The sequence below is a fragment of the Theropithecus gelada genome, chromosome 10, assembly GCF_003255815.1.
Source record: "Theropithecus gelada isolate Dixy chromosome 10, Tgel_1.0, whole genome shotgun sequence".
Classification (NCBI taxonomy): domain Eukaryota; kingdom Metazoa; phylum Chordata; class Mammalia; order Primates; family Cercopithecidae; genus Theropithecus; species Theropithecus gelada.
Genome location: NC_037678.1, coordinates 14,760,339 through 14,780,537, shown reverse-complemented (window position 1 = coordinate 14,780,537; position 20,199 = coordinate 14,760,339). Strand labels below are relative to the sequence as shown.

Here is a 20,199-nt window from a genome sequence, read left to right as displayed (position 1 = left end):
TCAAACAGCTCAGACTGCTACAAAACAATATGTACATCCAAAATCCAGGCGGCATTACTCAACAGCATTGAAAATAAAAGGGGGAAAGGAAAAGGAAGAGGAACAACAAGTCAAATCACATTTTGTAGTGTTAATGTGAGATGGCAGATGGACTTTTTCTTTCTTATTTAATTGTTTTGTAATTACATTTTTAAAAGCTTCTTCTCTAGTGCTTTTTTCACTTACCGCCAACGGGCACCATCGCCAGCATTGTGTATAGTTACCATGGAAAGAGTGAGTCAAGTGAAGGGCCCTAAATGCTAAACCATTGGAAAGGAGGGGAAAAAAAGCAAAATATGCAGACATCTTACTCAAAATGGTGGCTTTTACATTTAATACTTTAAAAAATTGGGAAAGGGGAAAGGAGCCAGTTAACCTTCGATGTGTTATCAAAAAGGGCTGGTGAATACCAGGTGGCAGACTTAGTCATCATCACAGTACATTCGCCAGCCAGCCATCAAACCCTCTGTTTAAGAATTTTATCCATAAAAATTTAGATATCAAAATTCTTGATATTAGATATATTCAAAAACTACATGAGTTTTGGATTATTTCCTCCCTCCCCACAATCTCTAGAATCTTCTATTCCGTGCTTATCATGTGCACAAAGAGGCGAACTGGCCTCCCAAGAGAGAGGATATTGGCTGGCCCCTTGATTCATTATAGAACACAGTGTTATAAACTGGATAGTTTTTAGACAATTTAACATTAGTTTTGCTTAGGCCTGATCATAGGAATTCAGAGTACTGCAAACTGAAGCAAAGGAAAAAAATCAAGAGAGCAGAAGGATGAACATTTTGAAGGAAAAACATAAATGAAAAACACACACACACACGCACACACAAAAAGTCAAAACTAAAACCCCCAAACAACCAATAAATGAGGAGGGAGGCAGATAGAAGTGTTACTTTTATACATTTTAGTGCAAGAAGGTGAAGACAGAGATACAAACACACATACATGTGCACACGCACACACAAGACAGGGTTCCAAATGTGAAATAAGTGAGGCAATACGAAAAAACAGAAATAAAAATATAAAACCAGAAATTGAATTATTAAAGACATGCACCTCGATTTTACGGCCCTCTACCACGGTGCCGTGTAATTTCTCCCTGGCCCTGTCTGCATCAGCACTATTCTCGAAAGTTACGAACCCGAATCCCTGCATGCAGCGGGAGAAGGGGGGAAAACATGCACATCGTTATATTGAAATACTGATCTCTTGGTAAATAGAGAAAAAATATCATAGTATGAAACTGACATCAGCAACAACTCAGCAATAGTCTCCCAAAGTCACATTTTTGGTCCATGCATATTTGTGAAGGGAAATTAAATCCAATAAAAGAATAAAGAACTGTAATAATAATAATAATTAACAGCAATGTCACAATAAAATAAAACATAAAGCATATGAGGCCAGACCAAAATTAAGGTACAGAGTTACTTGGGTCAAACTATTCAACCAAGAATCTGAAGATTTTTTAACGTTCTACCTTTCTCTCTCAATTCATGTTATTAATTTAATATACATGCCCCTTTATGTAATACCAAAAAAAACTTAATTAAATTGACTCTCTGACATCCCAAATCCATTATTTCCCAGTAACTGCTACATGAAATCTGACATTCAGGTTCAACGTTGCACAATGAGATTTTTTTTAAAGTAGGTCTAATCATTTTAGCCCCACGTTGCTGGCTGCTTATATCACTACTATTCCTTTGGGAACAGGATAATTTAGGACATAGTTGTTGTATAATTTTGTATGTACTGGGTGTGGAAGAGGAAAGCATTCATGCTCTTCTAAGCAAATAAAAATATCGCTAAGCAGTGGTCAATTATAACTTTTCTTCAATGCCCATTTTAAATGACCAGACTGACACTCAGAGTAAAAATATGTTCAATTGAATTTCAGAAAACTGCCAACCCAAATTCGCCTAAATTACTCACTTATTGATTTTTATATCTGCTATTAAAGGTAGTAGTAACTTTCTATATAGAGAAAAAAGGAACAGTCAACAGGCAATGGGAACGAGATCTACACTAGTGACATCAGCTGTTCACTATTCAGCAGAAAAAGGATATCGGAAAACAGCAGTGCAGCTGGTACAATAAGTTAGGATTAATTTATTTGTTCCTTGCAAGATACTACAAAAATGGAGTGGAGCTTTAACTCATCAAGTAGACAAGCCAGGACACCAGGGAGTTGACTACCTTCACTCCGACGTTCACGTACTACCAATTTTAACACTAGGAGCGTTTACTATATACTTATAAGACTTTCCTAAAACATCATATTCACTTCATTCTAGTTGCTCTGTTCTTATTGTTCTACTCTGCAGCTGTAATTTTACAAACAATTTCCACGCTGCTTATATCTGCAAAGTGGTAAAGTCTTAGGATTTTCTGCAAAGTCTTCATTTGCCAATAACTTCATTGTCCTGCTAGCATTTTTTGAACATTCCATTATGGGATAACCCAGAACCCTTTAATTTTAATTGAAGTTCTGCCTAGCTGCTTAATAACATGAGCATACTTCTCTCTATATAAACCATGTTCTTAACTGACACGGTAAACAAAGCACGTTGCTCAATAAGATTTTATAAAAGCAACTCCATTGTTTTGAAGGATCCGGTAACTCAGCATTCTAAGTGATTATGTGGGTGGGTGGCGTTTTGGAGAATTCCAATGGATGATCTCTACCCACAATTTGGACATCACAAATACCCTTGAAAGTGCAACGCTAAGCTGATGGAGATTTTAAAACGTATGTTGCTTGGAAAGAATTACTACTGGTAACTTCAGTTAATATTCTCCTAAAGAATGTATAAGTTTGTTGAAAATATCAACAGGAACATATTTTCATAAATGAAATGTTGATATCAACATTTATAGCCACTTTGACACCACAAGGTATAAAAGGGCGCACATTAATAATTAGTTACACCATTTGTCATCTACACTAGCACCTGCTGAAGACAAGCTGCCAGTTCTCTAATCCTGGTGAGTCCTCCAACAGGAAAGTCAAACTCTTAAAGAAAGGTCACAGAGAGTGATGAATTTTAATATCACACTTTAGAAGAATTTTGGCTGTATTTCAACTGGTCCTCACAGTCATATATTTTATGACTTAGGTTAAATTAATACATTGTAAATTAATAGTTGGATTACTATTAAGTTATATGAAAACTAAGACCTAGGTTTTTGATATTAGCATTATGACTATATCTACACACCCACATACAAATATATGTACTAGTTTGTCTTCTTAAATATAACCATGAAGTAAAAAGAATAGACATGTTGGTTTCATGTTGAAGGTAAAGAAACTGAGTCAAACTAAGATTAAATACACAAGGATATACAGCTAATGGTGAGAAAATTCTAAGCCTTTTCAAATCTCAGTTCAGTATTCTATTTACTAAATGATATTAGTCCTAAAAGCCTTATATTTTTTTCAAATCTAATTGCTAAATATCTTCCATAACCTTCTTTTCTGAAATGTGTTGAAAGAACATTAGTGATAACTGCATCCAAAAGAATGGAAGGTGGTATGATAAGCACTGAAATTTTACAGTCAGTAAATGACAAAGTTTAACATTAATGTCTGCTTGGATAAGATTTTTCTCAATAATGACTTTAACATTCTGGAACAAAATTTCACTTTCAAATGTTTTAAAAGTGTTTTATAAAGAAAGATGCTTATACACCAAAGGAAATGCGAATCAAGATGCCAAAAATATAAAAATAAAGCAATCTTTATAAGCATCTTTTCCCTGGGGTGATAGGAGGAAGAAGGCCTTGTTGATGCGCTGGGACTCCTTAGTATGAAACATAAAGGTAAGAGGATTTCTTTATTTGCTTTGAAGATAAACAGACCTTGCAATAGGGCAAATAATGGCTTCCTAAAGTTGTCCACATCCTAATCCCCAGAGCCAGTGAATATGTTACCTTACACGGCAAAAGGGATTTTGCAGATGCGATTAAGTTAATGATCTTGAGATAGAGAGATTATCCTGGATTATCCGGTTGGGCCCAATATAATACAGTGGCCCAATGTGGCCACTGTACTGTGCTTGTAAGTGAAAAGCGGACACAGGAGAGTCCGAATCAGAGTAAAGCAGCCTGAGAAAGACTTGACTGGCCATTGCTGGCTCTGAAGACAGAAGGGAGCTATAGTCCAAGAAATGTGGGCAGCCTCTAGAAGTTAGAAAAGGTGAGAAAACAGATGATCCCTTAGAGCCTCCTCAAGAACCCAACACACTGATTTTAGCCTTGTGAGACCCATTTTGGACTTCTGACCTCCAGGGCTGTAAGATAATAAATGTGTGGTTTTAAGCCACACAATTTGTGGTAATCTGTTCAGAAGTCATAGGGAATTAATACATACCTCTTAGAATTAAAGTCCATGATTAGGAAGGTGAGAGGTATTAGTAGAATTTTTTGAAGTTCTGTTCTTAAATACTTTTCTCTCATGTTTAAACTTTAAACAGGTGATTTTCCATCAACCCAAACATGCTTCCTTATCTATCACACTCACAATTTAGTTTCAATAACATGAACTCAGATCTTAAAACATTTTTAGAATACACTATTTCTTCAATAAAATTTAGCATTTTAGAAAAGGTGCCAGAAACTGTGCTAAAGATGTTCACAGATTATCCAGGTTTAAAAGTCATCAGTAGAAAAGCCTGCTTACATGAACTCATGTTTTGTCACTTTGCTCTTAGAAACCGAATTAAGTTGGTCATTCTGATCTCTTGCTTTGGAAAAAAAAAGTTAGTAAAATTATGTCTAAATCTAAATATTTTCCTTAGAACAACTTCCAAATGATCGTAGAACAGCTTCTAAATGATCATACAACCTATCAAACACTGAACCAGTCTACACAGGTATAATATATACAACAAATAGATTACATAATCTATAACAAATAGATTTAATCTCAAATTCTGAACAAGAGGAAATATTTCAGCTATGTAAACAGATGGAGAATTTTTGTTATCTAAACTCCTATTAATAAAACCAGATTTTAAAAAAGTAAATTTTATTTTTTAATTAAAAAATGATTTTGACATGTCTGTCTACACTAGCACTACAGAGAGAAATATAATACAAACCACATATATAATTTAAAATTTTCTAATAATCACATTTAAAAAGTAGAAACAGGTGAGATTAATTTTAACAATGTATTTTATTTAACCCAATATATACACATATTATTAACACTTCAATATGATATCAATATTAAAACATTATTAGTGAGATGCTTAGCATTCTTTTTTTGTGCTAATTCTGAAATGGTGTCCATTTTACCCTTATAGGCACACCTCAGTTTAAACTCTCCAAATTTCAAGTGCTAAATGTGACCACTGTGCTGCGCAATGCAGGTCTCTACACTTTATACTCCTCTAAGTTCGCAGTCCTCAAAGTCCTTCTAAATTAAACATTTAAACACACCAGTGTTACATGAGTGATTTACCAGCTGACTTCTGGAAATTGAAGAATGGTATATTTATTAGGTGTATGGTTGTAGTTAAAACTTCTACAAAGTGTGACAACAATTTCACAGCCTGCCTTGACATCATCGAGGACACACAGGAGCCAAGTAACTGTCACCTTTTTAGTCTGGCCTCAGACTGCAATAAATAACAAGCAATAGAATGAACATTGTAAAAATATTATTAAAATTTGTATAATTTTTGAATTTTTCGATCTCAGAAGAATGAGAAAGAAAATTTACCATGTAACTTTTAAGGGAGAAATCAAAAGCAGACGGATCTCCTGGGTATGGCCAGAACACAGAAATTAAAAAAAAAATAAAAAAAATATAAAACTAAAGCCCATAATGGTAACAAAAGAAAACAAAAACAAAAACAAAAAATTAAGCCCTTCAGAAACACATGCACAGTTAATTCAGTTTCAAATATAATAAAAAAAGCCATTTCACTCCAACATTACCTATCAAGTTCTACTGAAAGTCACAAAGGCCTACTTACTGTGACTTCCAAAAAAGTATTTTGATAATACTTTGAAAGAAATAATTAATTTCCCTTTGCATGAAATTAAAAGCCATGATAATAGGAAAAACATTATAGCAAATTACTTGTGTTTAAGGAATGGGAATAGGCGTTTTATCTCCCCTAACTACAGCCTAAACTTAAGCCCAACCTAAACCTAGATCCCCATTATTCCAGAAATCCACCTGAGAAAAGTAATGAGAACATGTTAAGCAAATATTTGCTATGCTCCTAGTGTAAAGAAAAGATAAATATTTAAGGTGATAGCTATCCCAATTACTCTGATTTGATTATATGAATGTATCAGATTATCACATATACCCTGAAAATATGTACATCTAGTATCTATTGATTTTAGAAAAAAGAAAAAAAAAATTGCTAGAAATCTCAGTAATTACTTCTGGGCTGTATAATATTTGTAGTTATTTAGTGGACTTAATAATAAGCACTATCTGAAGAGCTGAACAGTTTCAACACGTTCAATATCTTAATACATATCCATGCAAGAGATGATATACCAAAATATTCTGGCAAAAATTTATAGAAAACGTAAATGTTACAATCTGTGTATTTCTTTATTTAATAAGTTTGATAATTATCACCAAAAATTGTTCTGTGGTTGGATGATGGTGAATAAGATGGTAGAAAGTCTGATCCACAATGGAATAACTTTTGAAAAAAACAAGTTCTTAATCACTAAAAATTTCTAGCAGAGAATGCAAGGTCAAGAATACAGGGGGTTGAACTAGGTGACCATTTTGGGTTATGTTTTAAGGTTCTATATGAGAAAATAAGACTAGAAGGATACATGAGAATATCAGTAGTGAACATTCCTCTTCAATAAACTATGTATCTTTTTCTTTATACTTTTCATTAAGCATCATGTTTTCCTTTTGAAAGACTGCTTTTTTAAGATGCTACCTAAAGGATATATACGGAGAGTAAACAATAGTTTATCATTCAAACTGGGACACTTTGAGGGAGAAAGGGGTCATTTATTAATAATTATGCGAAGATAATAGGTTTAAACCGGGGCTATCCTGGATAAGCCAGGACATACGGTCACTCTAACTAGGCATGATCTTATTATTTGTGTTAATAATCTTTCATTACTGGTGAAACTTGGAGAATTAATAAAGCTACATAAACTCATATAATAATTTTCTAAGTTCTATTTATAATAAATTGGTTAATTTTTTGGCAGGAGTACAATTTTCCATCCTATATCTTAATAGTACATTTTCAAAAGGCTAGTCTATCTCTGTTTCAGTTAATCAAAGAAACTTAGATACAGGTGATTCTATGTTTGTTTTGTTTATTTATTTTATTTTTTGAGATTGGGTCTCACTTTGTCACCCAGGCTGGAGTGCAGTGATGCCATCTCGGCTCACTGCAAGCTCCACCTCCCAGGTTTATGCCATTCTCCTGCCTCAGCCTCCTGAGTAGCTGGGACCACAGGAGCCCACCACCACGCCCGGTTAATTTTTTTTTTTTGTTTTGTATTTTTAGTAGAGACAGGGTTTCACCGTGTTAGCCAGGATGGCTGATTCTATGTTTTTACAAAGGATTAGGGAGTAAAAACACTAAAATTCACATGAAATAATTTAAACATATATGTATGCATGTGTGTGCACAAATATGATATATATTCATTCCATAATCTAAGTAAACCAAATCTAGAATATGAAGGTAAAAGAAGGAAAAAAGGAAAAAACTAGTCAACAACAAAGAAAAAACTACTATAGAGTAATTCTACTCTAAAGGCAAGCTGGAAAAAGAAGAATACTGGCAGACAAGGAGGCTGTGATCATGGCAGTGGAACACCGTCTACTCATGTTTTCAAATGGGTATATTCTAAAACCCTGGGTGATAGTCTTATTATACAAAATAAGATACGGGAAGGAGTTGCTTTTTGTTTTGGAACAACTTGATTAAACACGGTTTTACATGTAAGTATTGCTATCTTAGAGTTATTTTGTGACGAGTTTTTCCATTACTGCTCTAAAAAAATTCAATAAAGCTAATTTCTGTACAGAAAAGCACTCTGTTTAAAAGTTAGAGGAGCTCTTCACTACACAACAGGACTATGTAAAGCCTCCTTTTCTCTGGTTATTTTCAAAATATTCTGTAATTTTACAGTCAACCTCAAACATATAAAAGGAATAGGTCACTAAACTTAATTCACAAAACAAAAACTGCTCATTAATTTATCTTAGGTGGATCCCAGAGGAGGCATCCATGGGTTTGATTCCAAAGTAAATCTCTATTAGGAGCCTCAGAACAGTTCCAAGGGCACCCATTCCAGCAAAGAACTTCAGGTAGCAGTTAAGAAAGCTCTGAAGGACAAAAACAAGGTTTTTATCAGTCCTTGAAGGCAGATTCAGGGCAATTCTGAATTCTGTGCTTTGTTTTTAAAACATTTACCAATCAGTACAGAGTCTGTGAACCCTTTAGCAGCCCAAAGAAAAATGGGGCAGTGAGGATACAGCATCAAGCTGACAGAAGCAGCCTATGCTTTTAGATTTCCCAAAAGAAAGCTCATGTCATTACTTTCAAATGAAAATTACACAGGAGAAGTAACTGGATGAGGTAAATGTTAAACAAAGTGGGGCCAGGATGCGGTGGCTCACACCTGTAATCCCAGTACTGTGGGAGGCCAAGGCAGGCAGATCACTTGAGACCAGGAGTTTGAGACCAGCCTGGCCAACATGGTGAAACCCTGTCTGTACTAAAAATATCAAAAATTAGCTAGGGGTGGTAGTGCGTGCCTGTTATCCCAGCTACTCTGGAGGCTGAGGCACAAGAATCGCTTGAACCCAGGAGGTGGAGGTTGCAGTGAGTCAAGACTGTGCCACTGCAACTCTAGCCTGGGCAACAGAGTGAGACTCTACCTCAAAAAAAAAGAAAAAGAAAAAGAAATTGATAGCAGGCAAATTCTTAAAGTCAATGAAAGAAGCCTCAAGAAAGATCAATTTCCTTTGCTTCACAATAATTCAAACAAATTATTTTCTTGGTAAGGAACAAGTCCTCAATGCCTGATGAAGCTACATTGGCCTTCTAGTTGTTAGACTCTAGTTAAGAATATTTTAAGTACATACACTCACAAGTAAAAATATTTAAAACTACTACTTCAGATAGTTTACAGAGTGGCCAATAATCTCCATATATTTATTTACACTCATGTGCTTCTTATCTCTAAACCACTGTCATTTTCCCACCTTGTAGCTAAAAAATATCACACAAAATAAACACAAACAATGCAACAAAGGAACAGAAATCCATTGTGAGAAAAATTACAAGCATAAATAGTTTACTGGTTGCAGTCTAAATAGACTTCACTTTAAAAAATACTTACCAAGTGCTGGAGAAAGTTCTGTATAGGCATATTAATCATTTTTGTTTTAACTGAAAACTGGAAGCTTAGAGTATAATTACCTCTTTAATAATTAACAAATAATTATTATAGTCAGAATTAAATACTTTTAGTGTTGATACATTCTACAAAGGAAGGCAATAATAAGTAGCATTAGAACAGCACATACATTTTTATGTGTACAGATGGGGGCAGGAGGTATATAAACTCTGTTATCAATTCCCAAAGTATGGTGAATTTGGAGTATGAAATTGGAGAGGTAAATATTAGCTCATTTATTGGCTTTATTTAGCTTTCCCTCAAATTACATGTTTAAGAGATTTAACCATAACCAAAAGCTATTTTCAAAGTTCAGTGATGACCAAATGAAAATTAAGTAAAAAATTGCTCTAACCCAACAAATCAAAGCAGCAACAGCAAGGTAAATATTTATAGGCTTGGCTATGGCTGATGGTTCCAGTAGGATGTATTTCATTTAATAAGCAGTGAGAAAACTCTCAAGTAACATGTCCAAAAATTCAGTTCATCAAACACTTTTTTTTTCATAACACCACTAAGACTTCGCCATTCCCTTGTTCCTAAAAACATTGCTGTTTCTTTTAATGTGTGGAAATTCTAAATAATATAGATTGGGAATTTAAAATAGTAAATAGGGGAAATAGTTTTTATTTATTTATTTATTTTGAGATAGTCTTGCTCTGTCGCCCAGGCTGGAGTGCAGTGGCACAATCTCGGTTCACTGTAACCTCTGCCTCCTGGGTTCAAGTGATTCTCCTGCCTCAGTCTCCCGAGTAGCTGGGATTACAGGCGTGTGCCACCGTGCCCGGCTAATTTTTGTATTTTAAGTAGAGACGGAGTTTCACCATGTTGGCCAGTCTTGAACTCTTGACCTCAGGTGATCCGCCCGCCTCGGCCTCCCAAAGTGCTGGGATTACAGGCGTGAGCCACCCCGCCCAGCCTAATAGGGGAAATAAATTTTAATTAAAAACTTCAGTTCTTATATAGAACACATTTAGAGGAAAATACACACATAAAAGTACACACATACTTTCATTCTTATGCAAAAAAATCTAACTCACTGTACTTGTGATTTAGGTGACTCTACATTCTGAGGATTGCCTATGTGGGTAGAACTTAAAGGAGGAAATCAGTTCATACTAAATTCCTCAGTTATTTCTCACTCTGTTTAAGTGTTATCACAATTTTCAAAAGAGACTGCAAGTTAACTGAATAATCAAAGCATTAAACTTGTTCTAAGTATGTTGTTTTGAAGTTGGATTTTGGCTGAATTGTTCTGATAGAATTCAGAATAGAATTCTCATAGAATTTCACTTTTTTTAAGTCTTTGTGCTCTTTCTTTAAACGGAGAAAGCTGAGGCCAAATTTAAGGCTCATAAAGCACTGTCATCTCCTACATCCTGTGTTCTTTATGCCCCACTCTTCCCTCAACCTTCTCTGCTTCTTACTTTATCAGCCCTCCACCCCTGTATAAGTATCAGAATAAAGTTTGGCCATGTGGTAGCTTATTTTTAGAGATAATCTACCTTAAGGTAGATACTTAGGATACTTTTAGTTTTTTTTTTTTTTTTTTTGAGACGGAGTCTCGCTGTGTTGCCCAGGCTGTAGTGCAGTGGCGCCATCTCAGCTCACTGCAAGCTCCGCCTCCCGGGCTCACGCCATTCTCCTGCCTCAGCCTCCAGAGTAGCTGGGACTACAGGCGCCCGCTACCACGCCCGGCTAATTCTTCTGTATTTTTAGTAGAGACGGGGACTTAGGATACTTTTATGCAGGCTTGAAAACAGTTTATGTTTTCTGAATACTTGCTATTTAAAAGAACACAAAACTCAAAAAGAAATCAAGCACACTTGACACTGAAATGGAGCTTACCTTAGAGCCACGTTCATTAAAGATTATTTCTACATCTAGGATTTTGCCAAACTGCTGCAGAGATAAAAATAAAAACATTTACTTATGGTCAGGTTTTTATCCACATATTTTGTTCTCTTCTAAAATGGGAATAGTTTATTTTTCTTCTTCTGTAAACTCCTTATTTAACTTCTATGTTTGTATTTGTTAGTAAGTTCCAATAGCAGTTTCTGATTTTTCCTCATTGCTGAGCTGACAGTTTCTCCTTTCTCAGTTCACTCACTCAGGCAATTTATCCACCTCTCTGTGGGAAGCTGTTGTCGAAAGTTATTCACAGTGTTAGCCCATTAGATGTTGTATGGGGACAAGAACTTGGAATGTTCCTAACTACATCTCTTTATTTTTTAAAACAGTCTCAGATTTGAAAAGCAAATCCTAGTAAGTAGAATAATATACTATAGAAGGCTATTCCCCTCCTTTTTTTAATACAAAGTATATTCACTATATGAAAAGCAGAAAACATAAAAGGAAAAGGGAAAACAGAAAATAAAGATCATCTGCGGCCAGGCACGGTGGCTCACGCCTGTAATCCCAGCACCTTGGGAGGCCGAGACAGGCGGATCAACTGAGGTGAGGAGTTCGAGACCAGCCTGACCAACATGGAGAAACCCCGTCTCTACTAAAAATACAAAATTAGCCAGGCGTGGTGGCGCGTGCCTGTAATCCCAGCTACTCAGGAGGCTGAGGCAGGAGAATCGCTTGAACCTGGGAGGCGGAGGTTGCAGTGAACCTGGGAGGCGGAGGTTGCAGTGTGCCGAGATCGCGCCATTGCACTCCAGCTTGGGCAACAAGAGCGAAACTCCATCACAAAAAAATAAAAATAAAAATCATATGCAATCCTATCATCGTAAGGTTTTAGTACACAGCATTCCAGGCTTTCCCTCAGGCATGTAGAGATAAGTAACCATAGACATCAGATACATTCTATAATTTGCTTTTTTGTTTATTTAAAAAAAAAAAAAAGAGTCTTGAACTGTCACCCAGGCTGGAGTCCAGTGGCACGATCTTGGCTCACTGTAACCTGTGCCTCCTGGGTTCAAGCTATTCTCCTGCCTCAGCCTCCTGAGTAGCTGGGATTATGAGTGCCCGCCACCACGCCCAGCTAATTTTTGTATTTTTAGTAGAGAGGGGCTTTCACCATGTTGACCAGCCTGGTCTCGAACTCCTGACTTCATGTGATCCGCCCGCCTCAGCCTCCCAAAGCATATATTGCTTTTATTTTTTTAACTTAGCAATAGATTATGAACAACTATCTAAGTCAATATATATCTGTGTTACCACTTCTATAGGCCACATGCTATTCACCACCTTAATATTTCTACAACAAACATCAAGAATATTTTAAATAACACCTCTCTTTAGTAATTCTTTAAACATTTTAACATTCAGAAAAGCAAGCAAAAACTAAAGACACAAAGCCTAAACTCTATTGTTATGTAGCTAAATAGCCGACTAGAGGGTTACACAAAACACAATCATTATTTAGGGGGAAAGTATATAAAAAGAGACAAAACTGTTTTAATCAATGCTTGGATGAAATGAATTGAAGGTACATGCAGAAAATTTCCAGATATCTTTTTGGCTCATATTTCCCTCTGAGTATTGGAGTCATACCTGATTATCTACTTCACTTGGGTTTCAAAGCAGACTTTGGGAAATGTGAAAAAAACTGAAAAAGGGAAAGAGCAAAACAGAAATCATGCCGTTCCACTGGATTCAATCATTACTATCTTTATCAAAAAACTTGTATTAATAACCCAAGTTTTCTACAGTAAGACATCTTGGTTTGGTTTAATAGAAAAACCATGGAAAAAGGAAAATGTCTTATTTTACATGGGAGGGCACTTATGCTTATCCTATAAAACTAAGATTTGCATGGTGCTTTGGAGTTTGTTTTGTTTTATATTTTCTAATGCATTCTTATAATATCCTTCTGGAGTAAGGATCACATTCCTTTTATGGTTAAGGAGAATGAGGCTAAAAGAAGCTATTCGTCAAGTTTATGAAGCTAATGAAATGGAGCGTGGAATGCCTGCTCTTTACCACGGCTACTGTTCTTCTAAGTAATAGAGAGTCACAATATGGAAGAAAATAAAGCAACTAGGTATCTCTGGTAAGGAAAAAGTTATTTCTTTTGCACTTTATGCCTTATGAGAAGGGCATAATACATTTCAAGAAATCACTGACTGGCCCAGGCAGATCTGCAATGGATGCTATTTTTCTGACTCAAGAGAAAACAAACCTCTGGCAGATGAGAATGTATTCCATTCTCACAGACCTCCAGAGACTACGATTTTATATAAGTTCTGATAATTCAGTAGAGAGCCTAATAACTCAGGCTCCCGAGAAGTTTCTTCTGCATAACCCAAGTCCTTTATGCTGCCCTTTATTTTCTGTTGTTCTCTTCTCTGAAGAAATGGAAAATATCTGGTTACCACTTTCTGTGTAAAGCTCTTCAAATACTTCAAGAACATCAACTCTGGCCTTCTCTTTAGTGTGGAAAATATATCCAGGTAGTCAGCTAAAAATGACAGAATGTTGCCCCAGTGTCTTGTCACCATGAAGTGGGCACAAAGACTGAAAGAAGAGCATTTGCTTTTCTAATAAAGTACCAGGCAGCTTTCCTAGTGGAATTAGAAAAACAAAACAAAACAAAACAAAACCTATTGATTATCTCTGGGTTAAGAGTTTGGTCAAATTCAAAAAGCAAAAACACACAGGCTCAGAAAAAATTAAGATCCTTAGCAGCCATTCACTTCCCAACAACTTAAATCTTTGCAATTAACTTTTTTCATGATGGTGATTCAGGAGGAAATAAACAGTTGAAAGAATACATCAGAGGTAGTAAACCAATCCTCTACAATGATTTTAGATATTGGTTTTGACACTGTGGGGTATGAGCAACGAAGTATTATAAAAGCAAAATACTGAGGTACTGTTTTCACAAATATTATTTCATTTAATTTATAACACTCTGAAAGGCAGAGATTACTATCTCTATGTTTACAAATATGATATTTAAATTCAAAAAGGTTACATGAATCCCAAAGTTCACACGCGAATAGAATCTGAACCCAGACTCTTTGACTCCAAAATCTATACTCTTTCCACTTTAATGAGCCACCTCTAAACCTGTATTCTCTAACATCGTGAATCTTTTTAGACATTACAAAGCTAAGTAGAGAGTGGCAATAATGCATCCCTGAATCTAGTTTCTTTGGTCTTGCAGTTGAGGCAGATAAGAGGAGAGGAAGGCAGTACTGAGCTGGGCTTACATGGAAGGCAAAGGAAAAAACTAAGAAGGCGACAGGATGAATAAGCAGTGGTCCCCAAATTTAAGTGCACATGAGTATCAGCTGGGGATCTTGTAAACATACCTAAGCCCAAGCCACACTCCAGGCCAATTAAATCACAACCCTAGAATGTGAGACATAGACATCAATATTTTTTAAGCTTCCCAGGTAATTTCCAGTGTGCAAACAAGTTTAGGAATCATTGCTCTAAAAGAATATGCACGTTTGCTCTTTCAGGGGAAACTAAGCATATTATTGGTATGTTTACTGAGTTCAGTAGGTGAGCAGGGTGACCATGCTGGTTTCAGCACTGAAAGTCTCCCATCACAAGAAGCCCCTCAGTCACAGCAAACTGGGTCACAGGGCCACCTTATGTGTGCAGCAACCTGCAAGACTATGTCTAGAGCAGACTGGATGATAGAAAAAGGTTTCTAAGGACTGATGAAAAGACCGATTTATCTCAGGATCTTTCTCAATCTATTTGTAGTTTAAGCCTAAAGTAATAATGACTAATAACACACCTGGGGGATTAAAATCTACTTTAATTGTAAAATCCATAAAAAAACTTCAGAGACTTACCCCAAACATCTGCCGGAGGTCAGGGTCCCGGAAGCGGAAAGGAATATTAGAGACATGCAGCCGTTTCGGGGTAGATTTACTCTCTGAATTTTCACTACTTTGTGTCTGTGACTGCTGGCCGTCTGTCTGTGCTCCACCTTCTGTCTGCTAAGCAAAGAAATAAATAATAAAGAATGAAAACTAAACACAATTACTCTAAAATAATTAATGCTCCCCCCACAGCAATCATCCCCAAACAGGGTATGTTTAAGCAAAAATTACAGTAGTCCCTTCAAAGACAAAAACAACAACAACAAAAAACACAAAGATGTTATTAATGTTCTAAATGCTACCATCTACAAACAAAATGTTGGTGTTTTGAGTATTTACAGTATGCTAGCAAAATGGGAGCTGAGGTACACAGAAGTACTAAGTGACTTGCCCAAGATCACATGAAGATGCATTAGGATAACTGAAGATACAAAAATAGTTCCTTTATTCTTAGACTTTTAGAACTTCCTATTTTTAAGATATTTCTATTCTGAAAATAGAGAGTCTGTTATACTTAGTTATGGAGGTCACTTCATTTTTTGGTCTATGATCTCAGGCTCTCTCAAGGAAATGAAATAGGGAAATATTTCTATATTTCATTCCCTCTATTAGCTCTAGAGTTGTTACTACTATGTTGCCAAAGTATTATAATGATATTATTTATGAAGAGGAAAAACCTAGCAATAACTGAAGAAGCTTCTTTTTTTTTTTTTTTTTTTTGAGACGGAGTCTGGCTCTGTCGCCCAGGCTGGAGTGCAGTGGCGTGATCTTGGCTCACTGCAAGCTCCGCCTCCCAGGTTCACGCTATTCTCCTGCCTCGGCCTCCCGAGTAGCTGGACTATATAGGCACTCAGCTAATTTTTTGTATTTTTGGTAGAGATGAGGTTTCACCCTGTTAGCCAGGATGGTCCTGATCTCCTGACCTCGTGATCCGCCCACCTCGGCCTTCCAAAGTGTTGGGATTACAGGCGTGAGCCACTGCACCTGGCCAAGAAGCTTTTTACTCTGAAACAAATCTGTACTCTCCTCCCTAACTTATGCAATTCCAGCTAACTTTAGTCCAGGGGAACCCAACCTTCTGCAGCCCAGAGCAAAGAGCATTGAGAGAATCTAACTGTAGGAAAAGGCTTTAGAGACCCTGATTCATCTGCTACTCAACCTAAAAATGCAAGATTTGTACATATCCACAGTTAAAGAGTATAAATGAGTGTGGGTATGCATTTATTTATTTATATTTATTTTTTACTTTTTGGACTCAGTTTAATGAGCTGTGCATGGTAACCCAATATGCTCACACATGCACACAAGAATCATATGCAGAAATCAAAGTTTCAAGACAGGACAGCTACTGCATGTGCCTGCACGCTGGTATTTTCTAGTTTGTTTTCCTTTTTCTTACCTAGCATAACCCAGTAAATTGAATTTACAACCCACTAAGAGGTCACAGCCTGTGGACTGGAAAACAGTGAACTAAACAACCTCTCTGAGCACTCTGGCGCTTCCAGAAAACCACGTTTTGCTGCAGCATCCTCAGCACCATTCCACAAGGAGGGAGGCAACTCATCCCATGTCCCCACGATACACAGGAGGAGACAGAACAGGGGCACTCCGTGGGCCACCCCATTAAGCCAGTCGGAGCACTTGGACTCAGATCTCCCAAACTTCATGCGATTTCCACTCCATCACGCTGAATTTCCATGTGGCTTTCAAAATCATTGCTAAGCGCTGTTTCCATGACGCCACACTCAAGTTTTAAGTGAAAATCTATTACGAAATAAAAACTTTTTTTGGAAACTATACTGCTGCAGAAAAAGCACACTGTCAAGAGTGTGCATTTCGGGTGCAGTGGGTGGGAAGAAGAACCTACAACATGTGGTCTACATGGTAGCTGCTTTTCAAAAGCGAGTTTGAGGGGGCACAGCAAGGGAGGAACCACTAGAACTGTCATTGAACAGTCATGTGCTTCTCTCCAATCAGGAAACTCCAGCAGCTGCAGAGAACATCCAGAATCAGAAGCGAACACCTGAGTAAGGACCTTCTGGGCCATAAAGATGGTCTTTCGATGAGAAAGCCAGGGCCCCCAGACACCACGTGTCCTGCATGGAATCACCAATTGGCCAATAGCAGGGCCCACGAGGAAGCCTAGGATTTCAAGGACGGCCCCGCACTACTCTAAAAATGTTTCTACCACCAATACACACTTGAATGGGCCCATGCCTGTAGGGAAGGCACTATCAACTCACACCAATTCCAAAGGAAGAAACCCAGGCTCAGGGGCTTCCCAGTGAAGACAGGTACAGTCCCCTGAAAACCACGCCCCAGACTAGAGTGCATGGTCCTCCACTGGACAGACCCCGTGGCCCGTCCTCAGGATCCCAGAACAGGCTGCTCAGTGACATGCACTAAAAGGGGCAGGGACGGGCACTGGGAGATCCTGCCTATGCAGAAAAAGTCCTCCCAGGAAGCAAACCACATTTCCAATCTGGTGAATCACCCTCAGTAGAATAAAATCCAGGCCAATCAGCTATGCCTTCAACTCAAAAGGAATCTGAAGAATACATAAGTTAGTTACACACTGTCACCAAAGCAGTTAGGGAGAGCTTCTGAGATGATGAAAACCAAGGGAAAGGGGATGGAGATGAACAAAAATGATCTCATTAAGCCAGAGGCAGGTGAAGCCACACACTTCTGGAAAAGTGTAACAATAAGGCAAGAACTCAGGTTCCCAGGGAGAGGGACATGGGCTAAGGGTGACTTGGTGCCCGCAGGCAAATTGCTTAACTTCCCTGCCCTCCTGGCACCTCATGCCCGACACAGCCTCTGGTATTGGGAGTGGTGTGGTATCAGAGGGCTGCTCTCCTTCAGGCCGGCCTTGCTGTCCACACCGGGAGGCAGGCAGGCAGTCACTCAGGTAGAAGACCTTCTAAGGCTTCCACTGCCCAAGGGCTGCAAGGGCATCCTTCAACGAAGACAGACGCTTGGTGGCCACTATCCCCATTCTTCTTCAATCTCATCACCCTTGTGGTTTCGGATGCCGCGGACCAAGTCCTGCAGGTTCTTGTCAAACATGCAGTTGATGATGACCTTCACCATCTTGAGGGCCATACTGGTGGCCCACAGGCTTCTGCCCCAGGAGGCCCACGGCTGCTTGCCATGAGAGGGCCCGGGGGCTGCAACTACTGCCGGCGGATCGCTGAGCTGCCAGCCGCTGTGGTGGGGCAGGCTCCTAGGCCAGCGCAGTGGCGGGGTTCGAGGACCGCGGCAGAGGCTGTGACCTGCTCCACAGGGGCCGCGATCCCACTCAGGGCCTCTTGCAAACGGCAGACAAGCATTTATTTATTTTTATTTTGTTATTTATTTATTTTTCAATTGAGACAGTGTCTCACTCTGCCACCCAGGCTGGAGTATAAGAGCGAGATCAAAACTCACTGCAGCCTCAACCTCCTGGGTTCAAGTGATCCTTCCACCTCAGCCTCCCAAATGGCTGGCACTACAGGTACACACCATCACGCCCGGCTTAATATTCATTTTTAATCATGAATCTCTTTTGCAACATCCCAGGCATGCATTTATCTAATTGTTTTTCACTAAATCCCCAAAAAAGTTATGTTAAGAAAATTTTTGATAAATATCTAACAGGTGTGACACATTCTAGGCATGCAATTTTGATGTATTCATCTGGCAATTGAAGAGCCTTGTGTTTTTACTATTCCCTATGAAGTCCATGCAAAACCGGATGGCTTGCTGAGCTGATTAAACCAACATACTTTTAAAACAGGAGTGGAACTTGCTGTTCTTATTATCTCAAATGAGACAGAAGTGAGTCCCCAACAGATTCTGCTAGGTGACAGGATGAATCCCCTCCCTTTGACTTTCAGGCTAAAAGAAGCTGTGAATCAGAGATACTTTTGGCTCAGAGATGTTGGCAACCATCTTGAAATGAAGTTTGAAACTTCAAAATATAAAGGATAATCAGGAATAAACTCCAAATGAATATCAGCTTTTCAAGTGTCAATTTAAGTGATGGCAGCTTTTTATCTCATTCCATTCAGGCCTTGCAGATGGCTTAATGTGCAATGATTCATGTGATATAAAAATAGCAGAAAAGGGAAGAGCTACGAAGCAATGTTCTGTGAAAGTGTACGGTTTTCAATCATCAGTCTTGGCACAATGCAGACTAAATAACATAAATTCCATTTAAAGATGAAACTCACTAAGTTACTAAAACAGCATCAAGCAAACCAACATGCAGTCAAAGCAACAAGCATCAATTACAACTAATGCTCATTCAAGCATCTTCAAACTTGCCTCTTAACATCTCACAGTTGGATCACATAAAACTTTGTCTTCAACCAAACTTTACAACCACCAGATCTGGTCTGCAAGATGACAATGTATCACTCTGAGGAAAGTTAAAAAGACTGATTCCACAAACTCCAAATTACACTTTTATATATAACTTTATATGTAGTCCATGTAATCTGTCATAATGTATGTGAAGTGGCAGGATAAATGAAAACTAATGATTACTTCAAAGTATGCTGCCCAAGGTGCTTATCTATAGCTCTTGATAGTTCTTTGCTTCTCTGAAGACACAATTTAAGATCAGAAGCAAGACTGGTTAATTTTGCAGCTTGTAGTGAACACCCCCTGCTTTTTTTTTTAAAGTATGAAATCTAATTCTAAGTCGATCTAGCATGTAGAAAAAGTGACTTATCATTTACCAAATTCTCAAGACTTCTGATCTACTGCAATTTTTATTTATTTTTTATTTTATTTTATTTTATTTTATTTTGAGACGGAGTCTCGCTCTGTCGCCCAGGCTGGAGTACAGTGGCCGGATCTCAGCTCACTGCAAGCTCCGCCTCCGGGTTCACGCCATTCTCCTGCCTCAGCCTCCCGAGTAGCTGGGACCACAGGCGCCGCCACCACGCCC

General features: G+C 37.9%; 1 protein-coding gene across 12 annotated transcripts in view; it reads right to left on the bottom strand.

Annotated features, from left to right (window-relative positions):
* The window catches only part of RBFOX2 (RNA binding fox-1 homolog 2), a 296,039-nt gene that overhangs the window by 28,823 nt on the left and 247,017 nt on the right, over positions 1-20,199 (bottom strand). For 6 of the 12 annotated variants that reach the window (XM_025398159.1, XM_025398162.1, XM_025398163.1 and 3 more), the window contains 3 exons: positions 15,234-15,377; positions 11,323-11,376; positions 1,111-1,203 (listed from right to left, as the gene is read on the bottom strand). In XM_025398159.1, coding sequence (XP_025253944.1) covers positions 1,111-1,203; positions 11,323-11,376; positions 15,234-15,377 — 291 coding nt within the window. Of the gene's footprint in view, positions 1-1,110; positions 1,204-11,322; positions 11,377-15,233; positions 15,381-20,199 lie in introns of all 12 variants that reach the window. The other 6 variants (XM_025398157.1, XM_025398158.1, XM_025398161.1 and 3 more) reach the window with 2 other exon arrangements.